Raw genomic sequence first — 20,485 nt, forward strand, 5'->3', positions numbered from 1 at the left:
CATTATTTACTGAGTTTTAGTCTTAAATACACCATCCCACTGCATCCACATCCGCCTCAAAAAATTCAAACGTGTTTGTTTCACTGCGACCGAGATCCGGTTGGGTCGGTTCCCCTCATACTTGGAGACTCCTTACCCTGCAGACTGACCAACTACTGCAGATCTATCCAGACTTATCTGACTGGGAATCAAGAGTAAAATGAGGCATAAAACTGTGCAGTTTGTCACCAGCCTAAGGTTTAACACAAACATATTCTAGTATTTTTTTCTTTATCAGGTTTTTTCTTTCCAATGATTTACATTGACTAATTTATAAGCAGACTTGGCTACACCCATTTATTAAATTTGGCTAAATAAAATAAACATTTTCAATGAAAGTGACGCAGATGGTGTTTTTTGTTGGTGAGAAGAGGGTAAAACCTTTTTCTGCACTAAAAAATTGAAAAATGTTGGGCATTGTATGCCTTTCCAACGAGGCAAACCTGCCAAACCCTCTTTATGTTTCAGATCTGCAGTGATTTATAGAACTCCTCTTTACAAAAATCAGACTGCTTTGTTTCAATCAATATACTGTATTTAGGTACAATTGCTTCTGTTTTTAACTATATATATATATATATATATAAGTATTTTGCCCTTTGAGTACTTTCAACTTGATGACTGGCAATAAGTTTGGATCACACTGCTGTAGAGAAGGGATAGCAACCTAGGACCTATAAGGCAGCAGCACTGTGCTGGCTGAATGCTTCCAATAACACAGTTCTCATAATTTGATCCAACTAACAGTGACTATACAAAATATACATTTTTTTTGTCCATGAATGTTCACTTTTTATTCAGGCAACCGATCATATTCACATTTTTAACTTATGGCAAACAATGGAAAATGTTCTAAATGAACGAACAGACATCACCATAAACGTTGTTAACCTGGTTTATTCCTACTTCCTCAGATTCTCTCTACTAACATCGCTGAAACAAGCATCACCATCGATGATGTAGTCTTTGTCATTGATTCAGGAAAAGTCAAAGAGGTACTGATCCTGCAAATAGTAATTGCAGTATGACCATAACAACAATGAAGTCTCCTAGTAATTCAGTTTCCACCAGGATGTTTTCAGTTAATTAAAATCTTTTTTTTTTTTTTATGTGGGTTTTTCTGTTGTAGAAGTCCTTTGATGCGCTGAGTCGTGTTTCTATGTTGAAGACAGTTTGGGTCTCAAAGGCCAGTGTTCTGCAAAGAAAAGGAAGGTAAGATTGGGTGTTACTTTGTCTTAGACTGAATTCTATTTCACCGCTTGCCCTTCATTCATCAGCAGCAAGAAGATAAAAAGCCATGGCTAAATCATCCAGGCTTTCTTTACAACAGATATTTCTCTCTGCAGAGCTGGCCGCTGTAGACCTGGGATTTGCTTCCACCTATTCAGTCGTTTTAGATTCAACAACATGCAAGAGTTCCAGGTTCCACAGCTGCTACGAATGCCACTGCAGGTAGACACACAGCCACTTTTTCAACTTTCACATTTCTTAGCATGTAAACAAGTGTACTAACTATTTATTCACACCTAATAGGATACAAATCTGTAGAACTGTGAAATGTGGTGCTGGCTACCTTACTTACTTAGCATGGGGATTAAATTATAGAACAGTGGTGTTTTTCAGACAAATAAAAAAAGTAAAAACTGTTTTTTTGTACATATCTGCTTACAGTTGGGTTTTTATAAGTACTGATAAATCTAGAGAAATAAAAAGTGCTCTAAAAGGACTAATAATCTGGAAAGCTGGGTCATGAAAAACTATGTACAAACCCTGTGTGACAGTTTGGACTATATTAGAAATCTGCCAGGTGTTCTTTTCTTAAGCAATTGCTGGCAGGTTTTGGAAACTCAGTAGAACAGTTGGGGCATTAAGTAATGTGGATTTTATGCATCCTCATATTGTTTGCCAGGAACTGTGTCTGCAGACCAAGCTGCTGGCTCCTTCATCCTGTCTAATTGCTGAGTTCTTGTCTAAAGCTCCACAACCTCCTCCCACACATGCAATCCAGAGTGCTGTTCAGATGCTGAAGGTAACAGTTTATCACAAGATCCATCATTCTCTTGATGCTGAAGTAACTGTGAATACATGCTAAGACACCTATCCTCCCACTAATGTATTCTAGCAAGCGTATTAGCATTCTTGTTTTCAACTTTTGCCTCAGATAATAGATGCTCTGGATCAAAATGAAGACCTGACCGACATGGGGTTCCACCTGGCTGATCTACCTGTGGAGCCCCACCTGGGCAAAATGGTGCTGTGCGCCGTTGTGCTCAAGTGCCTTGATCCCATTCTCACAATTGCCTGCACTCTGGCCTATCGTGACCCTTTCACCCTTCCCACTGAAAGCTCTCAGAAAAGAGCTGCTCTGCAGAGCCGCCGCCGGTTCACTTCCAACACCTTCAGTGACCACATGGCCCTGCTCAGAGCTTTCCAGGTACACATATTTCTTTTTCAGTACTGATATTAAATCCTTTCCCTATCCACCACTGTAAACAAAGTGTATGGGGAAACCAAAGTATTACCAATGCAATGAGAAAAACATAGAATTTTCTTTTCCTGATTAAAAAAAATATGCAGTCACTAAATTTGTCATATACAGTATAAAGTTTATTTAACAAATGAGTTGGGACAAATAAATAGTACAAAGACAAAATGCAAAAAAAGATACTGTGCACAGTAGGAATTGATCTCTGAATATTCTAATAGAAATATTCAGAAGAAATAGTACAATGAGAAATTCAGAAGAATTGTCAAAAGAGTGATTTAAGTTTTCATTGGTAAATATTGTTGTGACTGTGAGGGAAGAACATTGTGAATTTCATTTCTCAGAATGTAAATAGATTTTTAAAAAAAACGTGATTTGGTTGGCCCTAGAATAAAAAAGTCACAAATGTATGATCCTTAGCTTTGATCATGAAACAGCTGAAGTTAAGTTCTTATGTGTGCTATAAAATCTCAGGTAGAGACATAGTCTGGCCCACAGAAAACGGAGCACATCATAATGCAGCAGACATATTATTGAGCTATAGAGTTTATTACTATGTCAGAAAAGGACCCCAGATTTCATCAAACTTGCCAGTGATTCAGAACAGTGGATCTTTTCGAGACCGAGATAACACAAGATGTCTGAAAGCCTTCGTATATGGTTGGGTAGGCAGAAGCTTTCCATCTTAATAATGTTGCACGACTGGCCAGAAGAGGACCAAAGGACAGTGCCCAGTGTTATACAAAACTAACATGTTTATCTTCCTCATCCACTGTACCAGAGACAAAACCTATAGAGTAAAGGCTCAGTTTCAGATCAGTTAGCTTATTTAGGGCGTGATAGCCTTCTTCTAGAATGTCCTTCGTGCTAAACAGCAGAGGTTTGAACTTAAGTCACAAAACTAACTTGGACTTTGTATGACTCAAGACTTCACTTCGACGGGAAAAGATTTGATGTCTTACACCCAAAATGTGGCCATTGTGTTAGGTGATAGACCCATCCCAAAATGCTATAACACAGAGAGCGACCGTTATGTCTTTATCAAAATTATAATGCAAGTGGGTTTTTTTTCTCAAATTAAAAAAATCTATATTTTACTCTACTCATGTCAATCAGATGGGTCACCCACAGAAAATGTGTTCTTTATCTTTATAATTAAGTTTATTTAATATGTTAAAAATGCAATGCTTGTGTGTTAGTTTAACGACACTATTATGCTAAAGATTTTTTTATGTATTTATATTTCCACATGCAGATATGTAAGAGGCAGATTGCCTGTTCAATAAAATAAATTTGTATTTAGATAATTCTCAGTATTTTACTAAGTGTCACATTACATACATACATATCAATTAGAGTTAGATTAGGTAATTTTCAACCAATTTTTAGGAAATTCTCATAATCCCACATCTGGAAAACATGTGGGCTGAAAACTAGAGAGGCAACAACATCTAACATCCGCCTGATATATAAACTTGCACAAAGAATGATGAGTCAGAGCTAATAAAAAACAAGCTTTTGTGCTAATTTGTTCATGGAGCCTGGAAAGGTACCAATATGTACACGGTTATGCCTGGTTCACACGGTGGGATTTTTATGCTGATTTTTGCCACGATCTTCCCTTTCTGACATGATGATTGTGATGGCTCTTAAGATAATCATATGCGAATCCTGCCGTGTGTGGTGTGTTAAGAGTGATCTAGTTTGTTCGGAGGGAATGTGAAGTGTAGCCAATCAGAAAGCGACGTGACAGAAACACTGAAGCGAATTACTCTAAACTCGCGTTTCATGCTGCCATGTGACCCAGGCATATGTGTCTGAGCCTGAAGTGCATCCAAGCTGACAGATAGCAGAACCAAATGAACCTGATCACTATTCATTCATAAATCTCCAATTTCTTTATTGCTTTTATTACATTACATATTTGGTCAAATGATCTATTTGAAACTAAAAATTAAGTTTAGGACTAGGTGACTCAGGACTTGACTCGGGACATAGGGTTAGGGTTAGGGTTAGGGTTTCATGGCTTTAATTGGGACTTAACTTGAGACTTGGATGGAAAGACTGGAGACTTACTTGTGACTTGCAATACAATGTCTTGGTCCCACCTTAGTTAAACAGGCAAAGCCGGATGAAATGTGCAGTCTCTTGGAGTTTGGAGCTATGTTGATAGCATAGGTTCTTATTTGGAGAAGTGATGAGTTATACAGTCATCCATACCTGTTAGTAGTCTTTCCGGATTTTGCTCTAATGTTGATGAATGTTCCAGTGGGAGGTATAAATTCTTTTTTTTTTGTGGTAGGCATGGCAGAAGGCTCGCACTGAAGGCTGGGAGAGATCTTTCTGTGAAAGGTACTTCCTGTCCCAGTCTACCATGGACATGATTCTTGGTATGAGGACACAGCTGTTGGGACAACTCCGTGCTATTGGTCAGTTTGACTTCTATTTTCTTCTCACTTCTCATTCATGTTCTGCAGAGTGTTCGAACCAAATGAAAACCCCTAGAAAATGGTATTAAAAACCATTCAAATGCTTGAGTTGTAGTTTGAGGTTCTTTGCATCTCTTCTCTTGGAATACTTCAAGACCCATTAGGTGATCATAGGGTAACCTTGATGTGGATGTTTCTGTTGAACTGCCTGATCTGAACATTGGTTGTGTGTGTTATTGTGAGGAACTATCTTGCACAGTAAATAATTACTGTAAGTTTGAAAGCATCAGCAATTTTTGCCTTTTACCTGAAGGGACGAGAGAAGAGCCAACAAAATTGCTGAATTGACAATAAGTTGCTTCCAATGTGTTGCTCCTGTTCGTTTCTTTGTGTGTTAGCTTCCTGCATGTATCGACATGTTTTATAAGGTGTTTGAATGTGAGTTTTTTTTGCTAATAGAACCAGTCGTTTTGTCCGCCAGGTTTTGTACGTGCCCGTGGAGGCAGCGACATCCGGGATGTAAACCTGAACTCTGAAAACTGGGCCGTCGTAAAAGCAGCCCTGGTGGCTGGCATGTATCCAAACATGGTTCATGTCAACAGGAAGACCTCTCTGCTCTCCACTAGCAGAGAGAAGAAAGTTCATTTCCATCCAACATCAGTCCTGAGCCAGCTTCAGATAAAGGAGGTAGGAAAGTTATTAACATCTTAATGCTCTCTTTGCTGCATGAAAAGCTGCTCTGTACAAGTGGGCTTCTACTTAACATGTGGTCATAACGCTAAGGTTCTAACGCTAAGGTGGAGATGCAATTAAATCAAAATGAACAAGGTCTGTATATTGGCTCTAATATGTCTGTCTGAAACCTACAGACTGACCGAGCTGCAAATAGTCTTGTTGTTTTGTCACCTATTTATCTAAGTGCCAATGCTATTATTAAAACTGCTTCATGTTATTTATTTTGTTCTCTTTGAAACGGGATTTGGGCCAAAATAAATTAGTACCAAAAAATAGTGACAAAAGTTGTCATAAAGGACTTACGCAGGTTTTTATGTGATTACATTGAGGCCCTGATCTTCAAAGATCTCAAATAAAAATTGCTTGTGTGCTAAATTACTTGTGCAAAAATAAAAATGGCACGTGAAAAAGGTTGGCGTGTTGCGTGCAGTCTTCAATAATTGCGCGTGCAATGCATAACAGGTGCAAAAGAGGTGCAGACCGCCCTATTTAAATGAGGAAATTGCGTGTGCTACTGGCTGGCTGCTACTGCCCCCAGCACTAGAGGAGAAGTGAACAAAAGCTGTGTGGCTTAAAACATGCAGGTGGTGTTACGCTGCAACATGAATTGATCCAGTTGCTAAATTTTTCCTTGTGTTCCATTCTGCTTTTCTGGACTGTTACAGTTTGTTAACCTTTGTCATCGCTATTCACAGCGGCAGGTTTGTCATCGCAGCCTCCGCTCTGATGACATTTTTTACCCTCTCTGTTCCTTTTTTCACAGGGTGCCTCTGAGTGCATGATTGCGCATGCAGAAGGCTGAGTTTGAAGTTGTTCTGCGAGCAGATGCTTTATGTTTGTGGTCCGGACAGACTCAGTGAGGCAAAGACTACATTCTGCTTCACCTCTAATCAAAATATTGGATTATATGGTATTGTGCTGGAGGGCAGAGCTCCAGAGTAGCAGGTGCCCTTCGCCATTGGTGCGCACATGGAGCAGCTGTTCAGTACAATGTTACTGTCAGTAATGTAATGTGTTTTGTTTAGCGGCAAGTTTAAAGCATACTTAAAGGCTTCGATATACAGAAGCGTTATTTAGAACAATCTTAAAGATTGTAATAAAGCCCTTTTCCTTGCTAGCAAATACCTTATAAAAAGATGATGGTGCTCATGGCTCTATGTTCAGGGGTTGCTAACAGACACACTTGGCTTGTTTTCACCAGGTCAGCCATTTATTATGATTATGAGATATAAACTGTTAAAGAAAGGATTCTTTGTGTTCTTGGTGTGTAGAACAGCAGCTCACAATCAGCTCAGACCCTTCCCACAGACTGGTTGATCTATGATGAGATGAGCAGAGGTCACAGGATGGCCAGTGTCCGCTGTTGCTCCATGGTGACTTCTATCACAGTGGCCGTGTTTGCAGCCGGTACCAAACTTCTCAGTCCTGCCCTTCAGGAACCAGCTGTACAAAAAAGGAATGGTAAGTAAACCAATCAAGACTTTGTAAAAAAATAAAAAAATAAAAAAAATTATTTTAGTTTATTTTTGGGGAATAAGGTTTTGGAAGAACTTTCTTAAAATTGTAATAGAATTACCAGATGGACTTTTTAAACGAAATGGTACCTTTGAGCTTTAATGGCGCTGTTAAAATATAAAACAGTATTTGGATTTTATTTGATATAAAAAAAAAAAACAGGCCTCTTGTGGATCTTGCTTCTGAATGTAAGTGCTTTGTATTTACTATTATACTATTTATTATTGGACATTATTATTATTATTATTATTGGTCATGTTTGGCCTATTCAGTGTAGCATAGATGACATGTGCAGCTTTAGTGAAGTGGCAGAATATTTGAGGACCACAGAGCATGTTGTAACTATTAGGAAATCAAACTTCTCAGGCTGCCTAGGAAGGTTTACTCCCAGGTGGTTCCAGGCCAAACCTTTTAGGGGGGTCAAGGTAGGGCTAGTGTTTTTTCATGGGTACACAGAAAAAAAGATTGAAACAAAAGAGGGCAATAATTTGTTTATTATAATATAGGAATTTATTTGGAACACCAACAAATGAATTGCTCCTGTCCCCCATTAATGTGGTTGGAAATGTCCTCAAATTAGGCTGCCCTGGTGGATCATCCTTGCACTTGCTGATATCTGAAAGGAGATGAATCTCTCCCTTACTGTCCAAGCAGTGGTATGAAAAAGTGTTTGTCCCCTTGCTGATTCTTATTTCTTTTATTTATATTTCTTTTATTTTATTTCCAATTGTTTCAGATCATCAAACAAATAAAAATGTTAAAGACAACACAAGTAAACAAAATGCAGTTTTAAATGAACTGCTGTTAAACATCTGATCACCGTAACCAGTCATGACCCCATTTTTCCTGTTTCCATCCTAGTATTATTATTATTATTTATTTTTGTTTTCTCTGAAGTTTAAAGGTTAGTCAGACAAACATTGAAACAAAAATTTAGACAAACACTTAAGACACACAACACATGCCGTCTTCAACCTCCCCTCTTAAGGAAGATTGGGCGGCCAAATCTTTCACCATCAAATTATTCAATTAGAACCCTATGGCAGAATGACAGGTTCTATTTGGTTCTGTTCCCATCCCAAAGAGAATTTAGATCCAATTTCACCTCAAGAAAATTCACAAGAAATTTAAGTTTTCATCCTCTGAAACTAAAACCCAGAAAATTTTTCCAACTTGCGAGCATCTGAACACATTTAGGGAACAACGACATTAGAAAAAAACTAATGAAAAACAAAACTTGGTGTGCTCTAAAACGTTCATTAGTTGTCCAAACACAACTATGAATCAAAACCCAAAACAAATAATGAGCTCAGAGAAACTAAAACATTCCATTTGATCCATGAACCTTTCCCCCATGTGGCCCACATCATTCATCATTCATACCTTGGGTCTTCATTCATTCCTGTCACACCCTTCTCAACCACACGTTTTCATCCTCCAACCATAATCTTCCCAGTCATATTGTTCCTGAACCCCAGAGATCTTATGTTCTAAGTATTAATGTGTCAATGGACCCATTTGTCAGGCTGGTCCCAACCACCTTTTCAGGCCTTCTTCACCCAGGAGAAAATACATGTTTAGGGTTATCGCTCACATTATCAGGCAATATAGTGGGACGAGTCTTCATCAACCTCTCCAGAGAAATCATGAGTATTATGACCGGCAATGCCTGAAAATAAACTATTTGATCAAACAGCCGTCCCAGTACAATAATTTAACAAGAACAGAAAATCACAAACTTGGGTGGTGAATTCATCATTCTCCCCCCTCCCCCCCCCCCCCCTTCTTCATTTCACAACACATAATCATAATTGTACATTGTTAATTCCAGTATTACCACATGCATGCAAGGTAGACAAATATTAATGACATTCAGGTTAGAATGTCGAATGCAGATAGATTAGTTTTAAAGGGAATCATTCTCATCAGAAAAGGTAATAGGGTATTCTGTCTAGCAGTGGCATCTCGTCACCCTTTGGCGCAATCAAGACTCGTTGCAAGTTATTGCAAATGCTTCACTACAGTTGTTAAGGCCAAGGGTGGCCCTACCAGTTATGTTTAGGGGGCAGACCCTTTTTAACACGTCTCAATATGACTAAGGCTAAAAGTGGATAAGCTTTTTGATCAATCTTATAGTTGGCATGGCTTAGGTTAACCTGAGCTATCTCTGTAGTTATGATGCTATAGGCTTATGCTGCTGGAGGACATAATGATCACTTTCACTCTCTCTGCTATGTTCTCATACTACTCTCCAATTTTGTGTTATTAGGACCGAGCAGGAAAACTGCAAGGGCCTATTGTAATCGCAAGAATTCTTATTATTATTCCGTTGCCTCTTTGCGGGGCAATATGGGGACTTTGCCATTCACCAAAAACGTGCAAGATTTTACCTAAAATTGTCCCCCGCAAAATTCTTGATCCTTAATGTCGTCGTCAGTGGGCGTGGCCAGACCACTTAGCCACGCCCCCAAACGTGAGATAGGCCGAACCGTAAGTCGTACAGATCTGAAATTCAGCACAATGCTAGAGCTCCTCAAACAAAGAAAAAAAGTCTCTTGGGGGTATGCCCTTAAATGCACAGGAAGTCGGCCGTTTTGGGTCAAATGCCGATTTTTGCCCGTTTTTCACTTTTACTCACCTCAAACTTTAACGAACTCCTCCTAGGGATTTTGAGCTATCGCCTTCATATTTGGCCTATATGCAGATGAGGCATGGGGGATTAAAGGTTATCAAAATCGTGAGTTTTTGGCCATGTTTAGGGGGCGTGGCCAGGACACGAACTTGGTCTTGGCGCTCAAAGTGAAAAAATTCAATAACTTTCCAAAAGAAACAACAAATCAAACCAAAGTTGGCATGAAGGAGGACCTTTCAGTTCCCGACAATCCTATGGGGTCATATGCTGACATCATCAAAGCCCTCAGAACAGGAAGTCACTTTTTTCACTTGGAAAGGTACCTTTCTGACCCTCTTGACCCAATCAACTTGAAAGTGTGTCAGAAGACAGATAACTAATGGGTCTAACTTTGTTTGAAGCACAGTGACTTTTCATAAAAGGGCGTGGCCGTGGCGGCGCCGCAAAGTCAGACGTCACGCCATGGCCATACGTTTGGCTCTAATTTCCACATAGATCATCTGATCTGCAACAAATTCAATGTGATTGATCCTTGTCCAGTCCCCAACAAAGATCTGATGACATATTCGGTGGGCGTGGCCTAATTTGTCCACAGCGCCCCCTAGAAAAGTTAAAAAGATCAGCCCCAAGCAATACTTTGACCGAGGAATCTGAAATTTGGTACACATCTGTAACTTCTCAGGACCTACAAAAAAGTCTCTTGGAGCATTGGTCCAAACCCAACAAGAAGTCGGCCATTTTGGATTGAAGTTACCATTTTGACCCTGTTTTGGGCGTTTCTAGCCCGCATATCTCAGCGAACTCCTCCTGCAGCTTTTGACTTAGAGACTTGAAAATCACTCAGTATACTCTTCAGGCATTGGGGATCAAAAGTTATCAAAAGCTTTTTGATACATGAAAGCGTGTGGGCGTGGCCACACCTCAAAATATGACTTCTCGCCATAAAACACTAAATTGACAGCTCCTATAAGGAAAGTCACAGACACATCAAACCTTCTGGGATTGATCTGCTTCTAGGCCTGAACAATATTCACTGGTCAGATGCTGACATCATCGAAGCCCCGCCCCTGAGAACAGGAAGTGCCCCGTTTTCCTTTACAGAATCAATGTTTGATGTTCTTTAGCTAATCAATGTGACACTGTCCCAACTAACAGATGACATGATGATCTTAGACAGTCGTCAGTACTAACTACTTTGGCTGGAGAGTGTGGCTATGATGGTGTGGCGAATTCTCATGTCACGCCACTGCCATACGTTTGCCTCTAAATTACACATGGATGGTTCCATTCACTCCAAAATAAATATGGTTGATCTTTGTCAGCCCCTAAAATCCTCTATTGGATTACATTGACATTTGGATCAATAGCACCCCCTAGGACACTTCAAGGGCTATATCTCCCTCATACATCATCGGATCCACTTGAAATGTTGTACACATGATCATGACTTAATGATGGACATGTTGACACAGTCAATTTATGTCATTTTAGCCCCGCCCACAAAAAAACAATTGAGTGCAGCTTCCATCTGGAAGGTCCAATTTACTCCAAATTTTCAAATTTTGAATGCTTTTTGCCAGACCTAAACTCTGCATGACCAAAGATCATATGACATGTGGCTCACAGTGCCACCTACCGGCGACATGTTGAAGTGAAGCGCTGTCATCGTGTGTGGCATGTAGGAGTCGCTGCACAGGCCAAGTTGCGCTGAGGTGCGAGGGCCTTCAAGGCTGCTTGCAGCTTTAATTTGCTGTTATTTCAGCCATTAACTTTGTGTTCTCTCTCTACTTTTTCTCTTCCTAGAAGCTACACCTGACCTGGCTCTGTGTTTAGTGTTTTCCAGTTTTTTAAACAGCAGACCAAATCTTCACCCTTGTAGAGTTGTTGCTGGGCTTATGGTACTGTGATAGTCCCATTCACCTGTGTTTTGTGTACCTGGACAGTGAGGTACCTTGTGTGGGTACTTCTAGAATATGGGGTGCTGTAGTCTGGTGAGGGCTGTCCAGTGCCCGTCTAACCTAAGAGCTGTATTGATGCATTCTTTGCACAGTCAACCTAATTTGTGTCTTGGTTAAAAGTTCACCAGGACTGCAGATTGCCATCCATCCTGTTTGTAGTGTTCATAGACAGGTCAGCTCCTCTTAGCAGGGCCATGGCTCTCCACTAGGAAAAGGTAGAATGCTCCACAGCCATACTCCTCCTAGTTGGGGCTGTTTGGTAGGTACATCTACATTCCAAGCCTCATCTGTAGTCATGTGGCTTGGATCATAGCTAAAAAAAAGATTGTGTATACAAATAGCTTGAAGGATTTTGGTCAGTGGATGCCCAGCTCAGCCTTGGAGATAGGGTTAGGAGCTCTGAGTTAGTTGGTGGATCTTGTTCTGAGCTTCACTTTGTATTTTTTTTAAACAATGCCTTACAAGAGGAATGCTCCAGTTTCAGTCTTTGAAGTCATTGGACATCATATACCATTTCTGACTGGAAGATCCGTAGCGTGTTGCTGTGGAGAGGGATGTTTGGGTTTCTCTCCTCGATCCGCTGCTACCAGAGCTCAAAAAATTGTATAAAAATGAGACGATTGCTGGTTGAATTAGTGGTAGTATATTGTACTATCCTTGCACATTTTTTTTTTATTCTGTTTTCAAGCATATCTTTTTCATTCTCCAAACTGTTTCTGCAATCCTAAATTAGCTTCTCACCAAAATGCCTTCTCATCACTTTTCTACTCTTTTTCTTTTCAATGTACTTCAAATCACTGCTTTTAGGTTGAACCCTTTTCTGTCTCAAATTACTGAGAAACAGCATAAACCACTATAAGTGGTGGATTTGGTATTCCTTTGATACCCCACGAGATCGCTATACATTTAATTCCTAAGCCAAAAAAGTTCAAATGTTGTGATATTTTAGAAATGTTGTCTGTGAATTAAACAGGTATCTTTGTTCTAACCTGCAGAAAGTCCACTGGATGACATGAGTGACAGTGACACAGAGGATCTGGCAGAGATAAAGATCGATGACTGGCTTGCTTTCCAGCTAGATAGAGAGGTGAAGAAGTATGGCTGTTACACCAGCTTTGAAACGGTTTCCATCGGTTCCTAAACACTGGGGAATCATAATGAAAATGTGGCAAAAAGGGTTATAATGTATAACAGTCAACAATTGTTTTTGTCTTTAAAAATGTGAAAGCAATTAAGCAAGTAAGACAAACCTCATTCATGCTATTAAAACAGTTTTTAAAGATTTTCTTTTGTTACTAGTTCATAGTGTAATATTTATGGTTGCTTCCACGTTTAACACCAATCTCTCACAGAAGAACCCACACGGTAGGGGTGGGCATTGTTGTGTCGTTTGTCATGATAAAAGTTTTGAATTATCGTGACAATTAGAAATTCAAACTAATGATATTTAAAAACTACAAAACCTGGCTTTATTGTTGGAATAGTTACTTTTACTATTTTCTCCACTGTTGGTTCCAAGAATCAATAAATATCAGAAACATGATTTAAAAGCAGTAACTATGTGCAGTTTAGTGATTAAAAGCACAACTCTATATGTAACTGGTGTCCTGTGTAAGCCTGTTTTAAAATGGGGATATTTTTCAAGAGCAGTATTTGTGTTTGTGGCGCTATGACTGATGTGACATGCAGTCACAGCTGTACGGGTACCTAAAACAGATTCAAAAAACGTTATAGTTTTATTGTTATCACAATAGTACCACAAAATATGGTGACATAATGCTAAGACCACATTGCCTACCCGCACTTTACACTTGTTTATAATATGTTGACTCTTCTGTGTGTCAGACTGCAGGACTGGTGTCTGAACTCAGACAAAAGTGGCAGAATTTGTTCATAAAGAGGATCCGCTGTCCTTCCAAACCCTGGTCTCAACAAGATGAGACTGTCATCCAGACCTTAGTGTCTGTAAGTGATACCCTTCATCTTTCCTCTGTAGTTTGCCTTTGGGTGTGGAGTATTCCTGTTTAATGGCTGGAGTTCTCACTAACTTCTTCCAGGTGCTGGGAGCTGAGGAGCAGGAAGCTGGCCTGCAGCAGCCTACAGGGATCGGTCAGCGGCCCAGACCTATGTCATCGGTGGACGGGCCAAGGTCATCAGTGAGGATCTCCAAGACCGGCCCCCAGCTACCCACTCATACCACAAATGATAAGTAAGCCAGTAACCGTCACATTGCCTTATAGTCTCTACATGGTACCCACTGGCTCTTTAAAAGTATTTTAAAAAATGCTTAAATTCAATATTATAAAAATAAGGCCTTAAAAGTATTAAAGTTTGAAGACACAATAATAAATGTTGGGTTTTTTTTTTGTCCTTTCGTAGGACAACAAATGCCATGATGTCATAGTAAAATGTGTTGTTACCGTGTGTGCATGTGTGCAATGTTAGTATTGACTTACATGTTTTAGTATTGACATATATACGTTACGACGCGGACGTCAGCCGACTCTTTCGCTGGGTCAGTGAGTATTGGGGAAACAAAACAAAATGTCTCTCACCTTGCTAGTAAGTTAGCATTAGTGTGCTTCAGAATTGGCAAGTGCTGTTTTAACCCGAAGTGGCAGCAGAATCCAAAATACAAGTGGGCTAACCGTAATCCGGGCATTGACCTTGAGGCCCAATGCTGCTTGTGCCGAAAATCTTTGAAGCCAGGGACGATGGGACTTATGGCTTTGGACTCCCATATGAAGAGCGCCAAACACGTTGCTCGTGCTATAGCCCACCAACAGCAGGTGCCTAAAGCGCAGTTCTGTTCAGAGCAAGGTTCTTCAGTAACAACCTTCACCGCGGCTACTGCTAGTAATACTGACGACGACGCATCGTCGGTAGTACAGCCTGTGACTCTGTGAGCTCATAGTGGCTATAACGTTACGCCAACTCTTCGGGAAGAGGTGTTTAAGATCCTGAAAACCATTTCGGACCACAACTCATTTACTTCGAACAACAAATTAGCGCAATATTCAAAACAATGTTTCCCAACTGCTAATTTCACATATGGATACAATAAAACTGCGTACATCAAATTTGGTCTGGCTCTGTTCATCACTAAACAGCTGACTGGCCAAGTCAGCGAGGCCACCTGCTTTTTGTCATGTTTGATGAAAGCCTCGACACAACAACAGACCTGCGCTACTGGGTCGGTGTCTAGGTCCGGTCAAGATGTTTTGGGTCCCAGTATATGGGTGAGGCAACAGCGGTGGACTTGCTCGAACATGTTAAAGTAAGTATCATTCAGACGAACTTATATTATGCTTAATCACAACCTGTCCTCACAGTGTAGCCTAAAATGGATTCAGTTTGAACTGTTAGAGAAGCTCAAAATTCATGCAGCCTGTTAAGTTACTAAGTAATGTTAACAGTTGTGGACAGCTAGTATTTTAGTTGATTGACAGAAACATTTAATGTTGGTCATTTAAGTTTCATTTCATGGTTCCAGTTTCAAAGATTTGAAGAACTTAAGATTTTCCTTTTATTTGGATGTATTTGTAATGGTTTTGAGGTTTTGGGCTCTGGGCAAATGTGACATTTCTCACCATTTTATTACCTTGTCTTCTTTTTTTTTTTACAATCGATTAATTGAGAAAATAACTACCAGATTATTCCATAGTAAAAATTATTGATTGCAGTGTGATACAGAATAGTTCTACCTCCACCATTTGTTTATTTAATTCTGCTTTAATCACTTTAACATTTTCCAAATTATACACATTTTACCCAAGTAACATTTTCAATGCTTTACATAATATTTTTACAGTGAGGTATTAGTACTTCCACGTAAATAAAGGATGTACTTTGTCCATCACTGCTAACTAACATGTATGTAATACAACAATACATACCTATGTGCACTTTATGCTAAAACTAGCTTTTGATTCCTATAGGAATGCGTATGTGACCTTGATTTGAGAAAGATGGTCTCTGTGTCCATGGATGGGCCCAACGTTTTTTTTTTTTTAGATGCTGCAGCAAGAGCATGCAGAACAGTTTGGGGGGGGGGAGGCTCAGCTGCTAGTGGTGGGGAGTTGCAGCCTCAATACTCTTCACAATAGTTTCAAGTATGGATTCACTGGTTGGCACATAGAGATGTTTCTCAAGGCTCTGCACACAATGTGCCTGCAAGAGGAGAGGATTTCTGTAATCTCACTAAATCCAAAGTCTTCGCTCTGCCTTTTTGTAGCCTCTGCTGGGTTGAGAACCCAGTGGTGGAGAGGGCCCTTATTATCTGCCCAGACATGATGAAGTATGTCGAGGCTGTTACAACTAAAAAGCTCCCCCACCCTGGGACTTCTTCCTACGTCACCATGGTGGCAGCAACCAAAGACTCTCTCATCCCGGCCAAGTTGCATTTCTTCAAGGCGTCTCATGAAGCATGACACCTTTCCTCACCAAATACCAGACTGATGAGCCTGTGCTGCCTTTCATTGGAAACAACATGGCTGAGCTGCTGGAGATGAGGTGAATGTTTTCATCGCACTGTGAATATTATTTTTAATCATCCTTTATTCACAACCAGCACATAGCACTACTGCTGAGACGGATTTATTTGATAATGTATAAAAATAAATAATAAAGCTGCTGCCCAGGAATACAGACATTTACAGAGAGAGGAAAACATTTACTTAAGTTGGTGCCTATTTGCATGTTTAGGAACTCCAGCAGCAGAGCAGACCCATCGTAGGGGGGCTTTCTATCCTCCAGTTCAACAAGGAATGGTGAAAAAGATTCAGGAGAATAGCCCCCCGACTTACCCGAGTGTGAGACAGATGACATGTCTTAACCCAGCCATGATGTATTCAGATCCAGACTTGTGACAGGGCAAGATGAAGTGTCTAGTCAAAACGTTTCTCCAGGAGGTGTTGCTGCTGGTACATAATTATTATATTATTTTTGATTAACATCTTAACTTAGGCATGCAATCCACAAAACAAGGCAAGTGCATATTATTGGATTATTGATAATATTATATATGCCTGTATTTACATATCACCATTACTACTTTTAAATACTTTTTTATTCAGTCTTTCTACAGGTGATCTAATCATCCAGCAGTTTTCACAGTTTCTGTTCCTGGAGGTTTGGAATGAGGAGTTCCTCTCCTTCAAGCCCATGGAGAAGAGGCTGGACATCAGTGAGCCCTACCCAGTGCTCTGGGCTTTCCTAAAAAGCTTTTGCTCCTTTCTCATGGCCAGGCTACAGTGGAGATGGGGTTCTCCATCAATTAAGAAGTTGAGGTCTGATATATCCAGTTGGACATCGTCATTGGTCCCCCTCACACCGGAGCTTCAGTCCTCTGTTGCAGCAGCCAGGACCACATACAGACTCCATCTTGAGAATGAGAGAAGAAAGAAGGAATCTGAGGCAAAGGGCCAGAAGAGAAGGGCCTCGAAGGAACACCTGGAGCAACTTAAAAAGAGTAGAAGAGCCATCCAGGAAATGTCTGGAGGTCTGGTCAGAGATGCTGACAAGTTAGCGGATGAGGCTGAGGGCAAGCAAGATGCCAGAGCTCATTACTAAGTCCAATGCTTTCAGAAGATGCCACAAGGAGAAGATGGCTGAACTCAAGAACCTGGATGAACAGATTCCAGCCAAGGGTGCAGAGCTTCTGTGGCTGTTATTTGTTGATGTTTTTTTTAACTGAATACCTTCACTTCACATAGAAGCTTGTATATTACACATTTTACATATCAAAGCTAAATACAATAAAAGGTTTAATTTAAGGACTAGGCAAGTCATTATTTTCTAAGGCTTAAAATACATACTGATTTTCCATTATATCCTTCATAATTTTGCTAGTATGGCTGTGAAGTTGGCAATAAATTTAATTCTGAGTGGTCTTAAAAAGGTCTTGGTCAAGTGGTGCTTTGTCTTCCTGTGTTTAACTTTTCTTACGCCCAATTTTTCTGTTAATGTAACAGACATTGACACTAAAGGCTAAAAACAAGGACTGCAGGTCATTGTTTGGGGAGGATAAATGGCCTCTCTAAGCCAGTGAGATTAATGTCATAGAATTTTTCATCATACTCCAAACAAATGTAGCAGTTTTACTAAGCTGGAGATCCCATTATGTATTCTTCAGCATCAGATGTACTAAAAGGTGATACTGGAGTGTTATTTAGTTTAATTAAAATGTTGTATCTTTATATACCAGAGAAACTTAAGGCAGATAAACAGTGACAGAAGTATACGTGTTTAGGATTGTTGGTTATGCTTACATTTGCCTACAATTTGGTTAACCCTCTTTAACTCTTAATAACTTCCCCACAGGCCTTGCCAAATGCCGTCCCCAGACCTGCCCAAGACTACCAGCCACAGCAGAGATGACGTCTCCCTGGCCATAAAGAAGCTTTGGGATAATCCCTCTTCTTCCAGTAGTTCTTCTTGCTCTTCGGCTCTGGACGGGCATCCTGAATCGCTCTGCCCTTCCTCCTCCAGGAAGGTATCTATTGTGTGCCAAGCAGTGTTGGCTTCTCCACCATCACACAGAGCCCGCGGGCCTCATTGGCCCTTTAGATGTCCCTTGGTGTCCTGCATAAAAATTGGAAATCAAGCAAACATTCAGTCATAATTCTAGTGTTGCCAGAAGACAACAAAATGTGTTTAGTGAATAACAGTCATGGTTTATCTGACCATTGGAAAAGAATAATTCCCCTCCCCAATTTAGACTGAGTTACTTATTCTTCATATTCCAACCTGACCTTACTCATCTAAACTTCATTCACAGCTGTGAACTGGATGTATGAATGGAATATTTTAGGAGTTTAAAACAGCTATTTTTTACCTGTCCTCTTCCCAGCTGACCTTAAAACCTGTGTCCCAGAAGCCTGCTCTTTCATCGGTCCGATATTTCATTATGAAGAGCAACAGCATCAGAAACATAGAAATTTCCCAGCAGAAAGGTATCTGGTCTACAACACCAAGCAACGAGACCAAACTCACCCAAGCCTTCCTGGGAAATAGCTTCATCATTCTCATCTTCTCTGTCCAGGGCTCTGGACACTTTCAGGTATCTGACTGCAGCTGACCATGTTAGTCCTGTTTACTTTTCTAGATTTCTTTCAGTATGGGACAATTGTCAGTCACATTAACCAACCCATATTATTACATTAAGGTTTCCTTACTTTTCACAGTCATTGAAGAATAAAAACATTTATGTAAAAGTGACTCAGTGACTTAACATACCAATAAGGACATGTCAGAAATAAGTATTGGGATTGTTCCTAAAAATGACCCTAACTGTAAAGATGCCATCCCAAAACGTTATTTTTTTCAATAACGAAACCTATCACGTTTGGTTTCCAGGGCTACGCTCGCATGACATCCATCGTCAGCCAGGACAGCTGTCAGGACTGGGGCTTCATGGGGCTTGGAGGAGTTTTCAACGTAGAGTGGATTCATAAAGAGAGTCTTCCTTTCCCCTGCACCCAACACATTCTCAACCCATGGAATGACAACAAGAGAGTTCAGGTCAGCAGGGATGGACAGGTGAGACTGCTTGATATTCCATTTGTACTGCTTCATAAACACGTCAAGTTGGACAAATGATAAGTAAAGGCTTTAAGTTTTTGTAGCAGCTGCTTGCTACAGATACAATAGTTGCAGACTGACAGAACTAGAGGAAATGTTAAGTGGAGTGCTGCGATTTAAAGTATGAAGTGGTTAACACAACTGAGTTTCTCATTACTAGGTTGTGTTAGAATAAGCAAACATAATTATGCTAATAAACCATTAAAATGAAAGCTGGAAAGGTTTTAATTTTCTGGATATTTTTGTGTCATGTAGGAGTTGGAGCAGCAAGCTGGTAGCCAGCTTCTGTCACTGTGGGAGAGGAACTCTGGGAATCAGCTTCATTAACGTTGGACTCCTCTTGACTAATACTAACAGAGATCCTTACTCTGTGTTTCTCAGCGCTCAGAGCATTAATTTTGCGCATCTGCCATGTTTTGTTTCTATCTCACCTGAAGTGTCCTGCACCACCAGTTCAGACCTGATAACCAAACACTGAAGGAGAAGCTCACTGCTTCCACAGAGAGAGAACAGCTGGCGTCCTTGATACTGTTCTCAGTTCAAACTTTAGGTTTAACCTCTTCAAGAACTTCTCATTCTGTGTTAGAAGTGTTTGAAAAGAGATTCATTTTGGAATTCCTCACAGTATGTTTACAAGAACAAAGAATGTGTCTCTGTAGATATACAGGATTTAGTCATCTGCTGTTGTTTTTGAATGATATAGTTTATTCTAATTGTTGGAATGACCCTGTTTTTATTTGACTTGCTTCTATTTAAAGCACATTAGATATTCGTTCAATAAAGATCTGTTTAAATGCTGTATTGAAATAATTACTTCTTGGCTCAAATATGTCGTTTTCCTGTTGTGGATAACCTTTGTTTTGCTCATTCAACATTACCCTGATATCTCCTAGAATTAAGTGTCATGAGATGTCATTAAGCTAATATTCAAGTTCCTCATTTCTTGAATACTCTTTTTCATGTGTACATACGAAAAAAAGAAGGATGTCAGAATTTGAGGTAAAATCCACTTTCTAAATGATTCTTTTTAATTTAGATATTTTTATACAGGATGGAGTTCATTTAACTCTGATTGGCTGGTGACCTGTCCCAGCTGTAACCTCCATCTCAG

General features: G+C 40.0%; 1 protein-coding gene across 2 annotated transcripts in view; it reads left to right on the top strand.

Moving 5' to 3' along the window:
- The window catches only part of LOC124872536 (3'-5' RNA helicase YTHDC2), a 62,700-nt gene extending 42,527 nt beyond the window's left edge, over positions 1–20,173 (top strand). For both annotated transcript variants that reach the window (XM_047372657.1, XM_047372658.1), the window contains exons 17-31: positions 954–1,034; positions 1,169–1,251; positions 1,386–1,491; positions 1,949–2,068; positions 2,201–2,473; positions 4,827–4,953; positions 5,435–5,640; positions 6,960–7,149; positions 12,789–12,880; positions 13,639–13,758; positions 13,851–14,002; positions 18,115–18,286; positions 18,644–18,853; positions 19,150–19,332; positions 19,630–20,173. In XM_047372657.1, the coding sequence (XP_047228613.1) occupies positions 954–1,034; positions 1,169–1,251; positions 1,386–1,491; positions 1,949–2,068; positions 2,201–2,473; positions 4,827–4,953; positions 5,435–5,640; positions 6,960–7,149; positions 12,789–12,880; positions 13,639–13,758; positions 13,851–14,002; positions 18,115–18,286; positions 18,644–18,853; positions 19,150–19,332; positions 19,630–19,701 (2,187 nt within the window). In that variant the 3' untranslated portion in view covers positions 19,702–20,173. The remainder of the gene's footprint in view (positions 1–953; positions 1,035–1,168; positions 1,252–1,385; positions 1,492–1,948; positions 2,069–2,200; positions 2,474–4,826; positions 4,954–5,434; positions 5,641–6,959; positions 7,150–12,788; positions 12,881–13,638; positions 13,759–13,850; positions 14,003–18,114; positions 18,287–18,643; positions 18,854–19,149; positions 19,333–19,629) is intronic.
- The last annotated feature ends 312 nt before the right edge of the window (positions 20,174–20,485 follow it).

This window comes from Girardinichthys multiradiatus, chromosome 8, assembly GCF_021462225.1.
Source record: "Girardinichthys multiradiatus isolate DD_20200921_A chromosome 8, DD_fGirMul_XY1, whole genome shotgun sequence".
NCBI classification, from domain to species: domain Eukaryota; kingdom Metazoa; phylum Chordata; class Actinopteri; order Cyprinodontiformes; family Goodeidae; genus Girardinichthys; species Girardinichthys multiradiatus.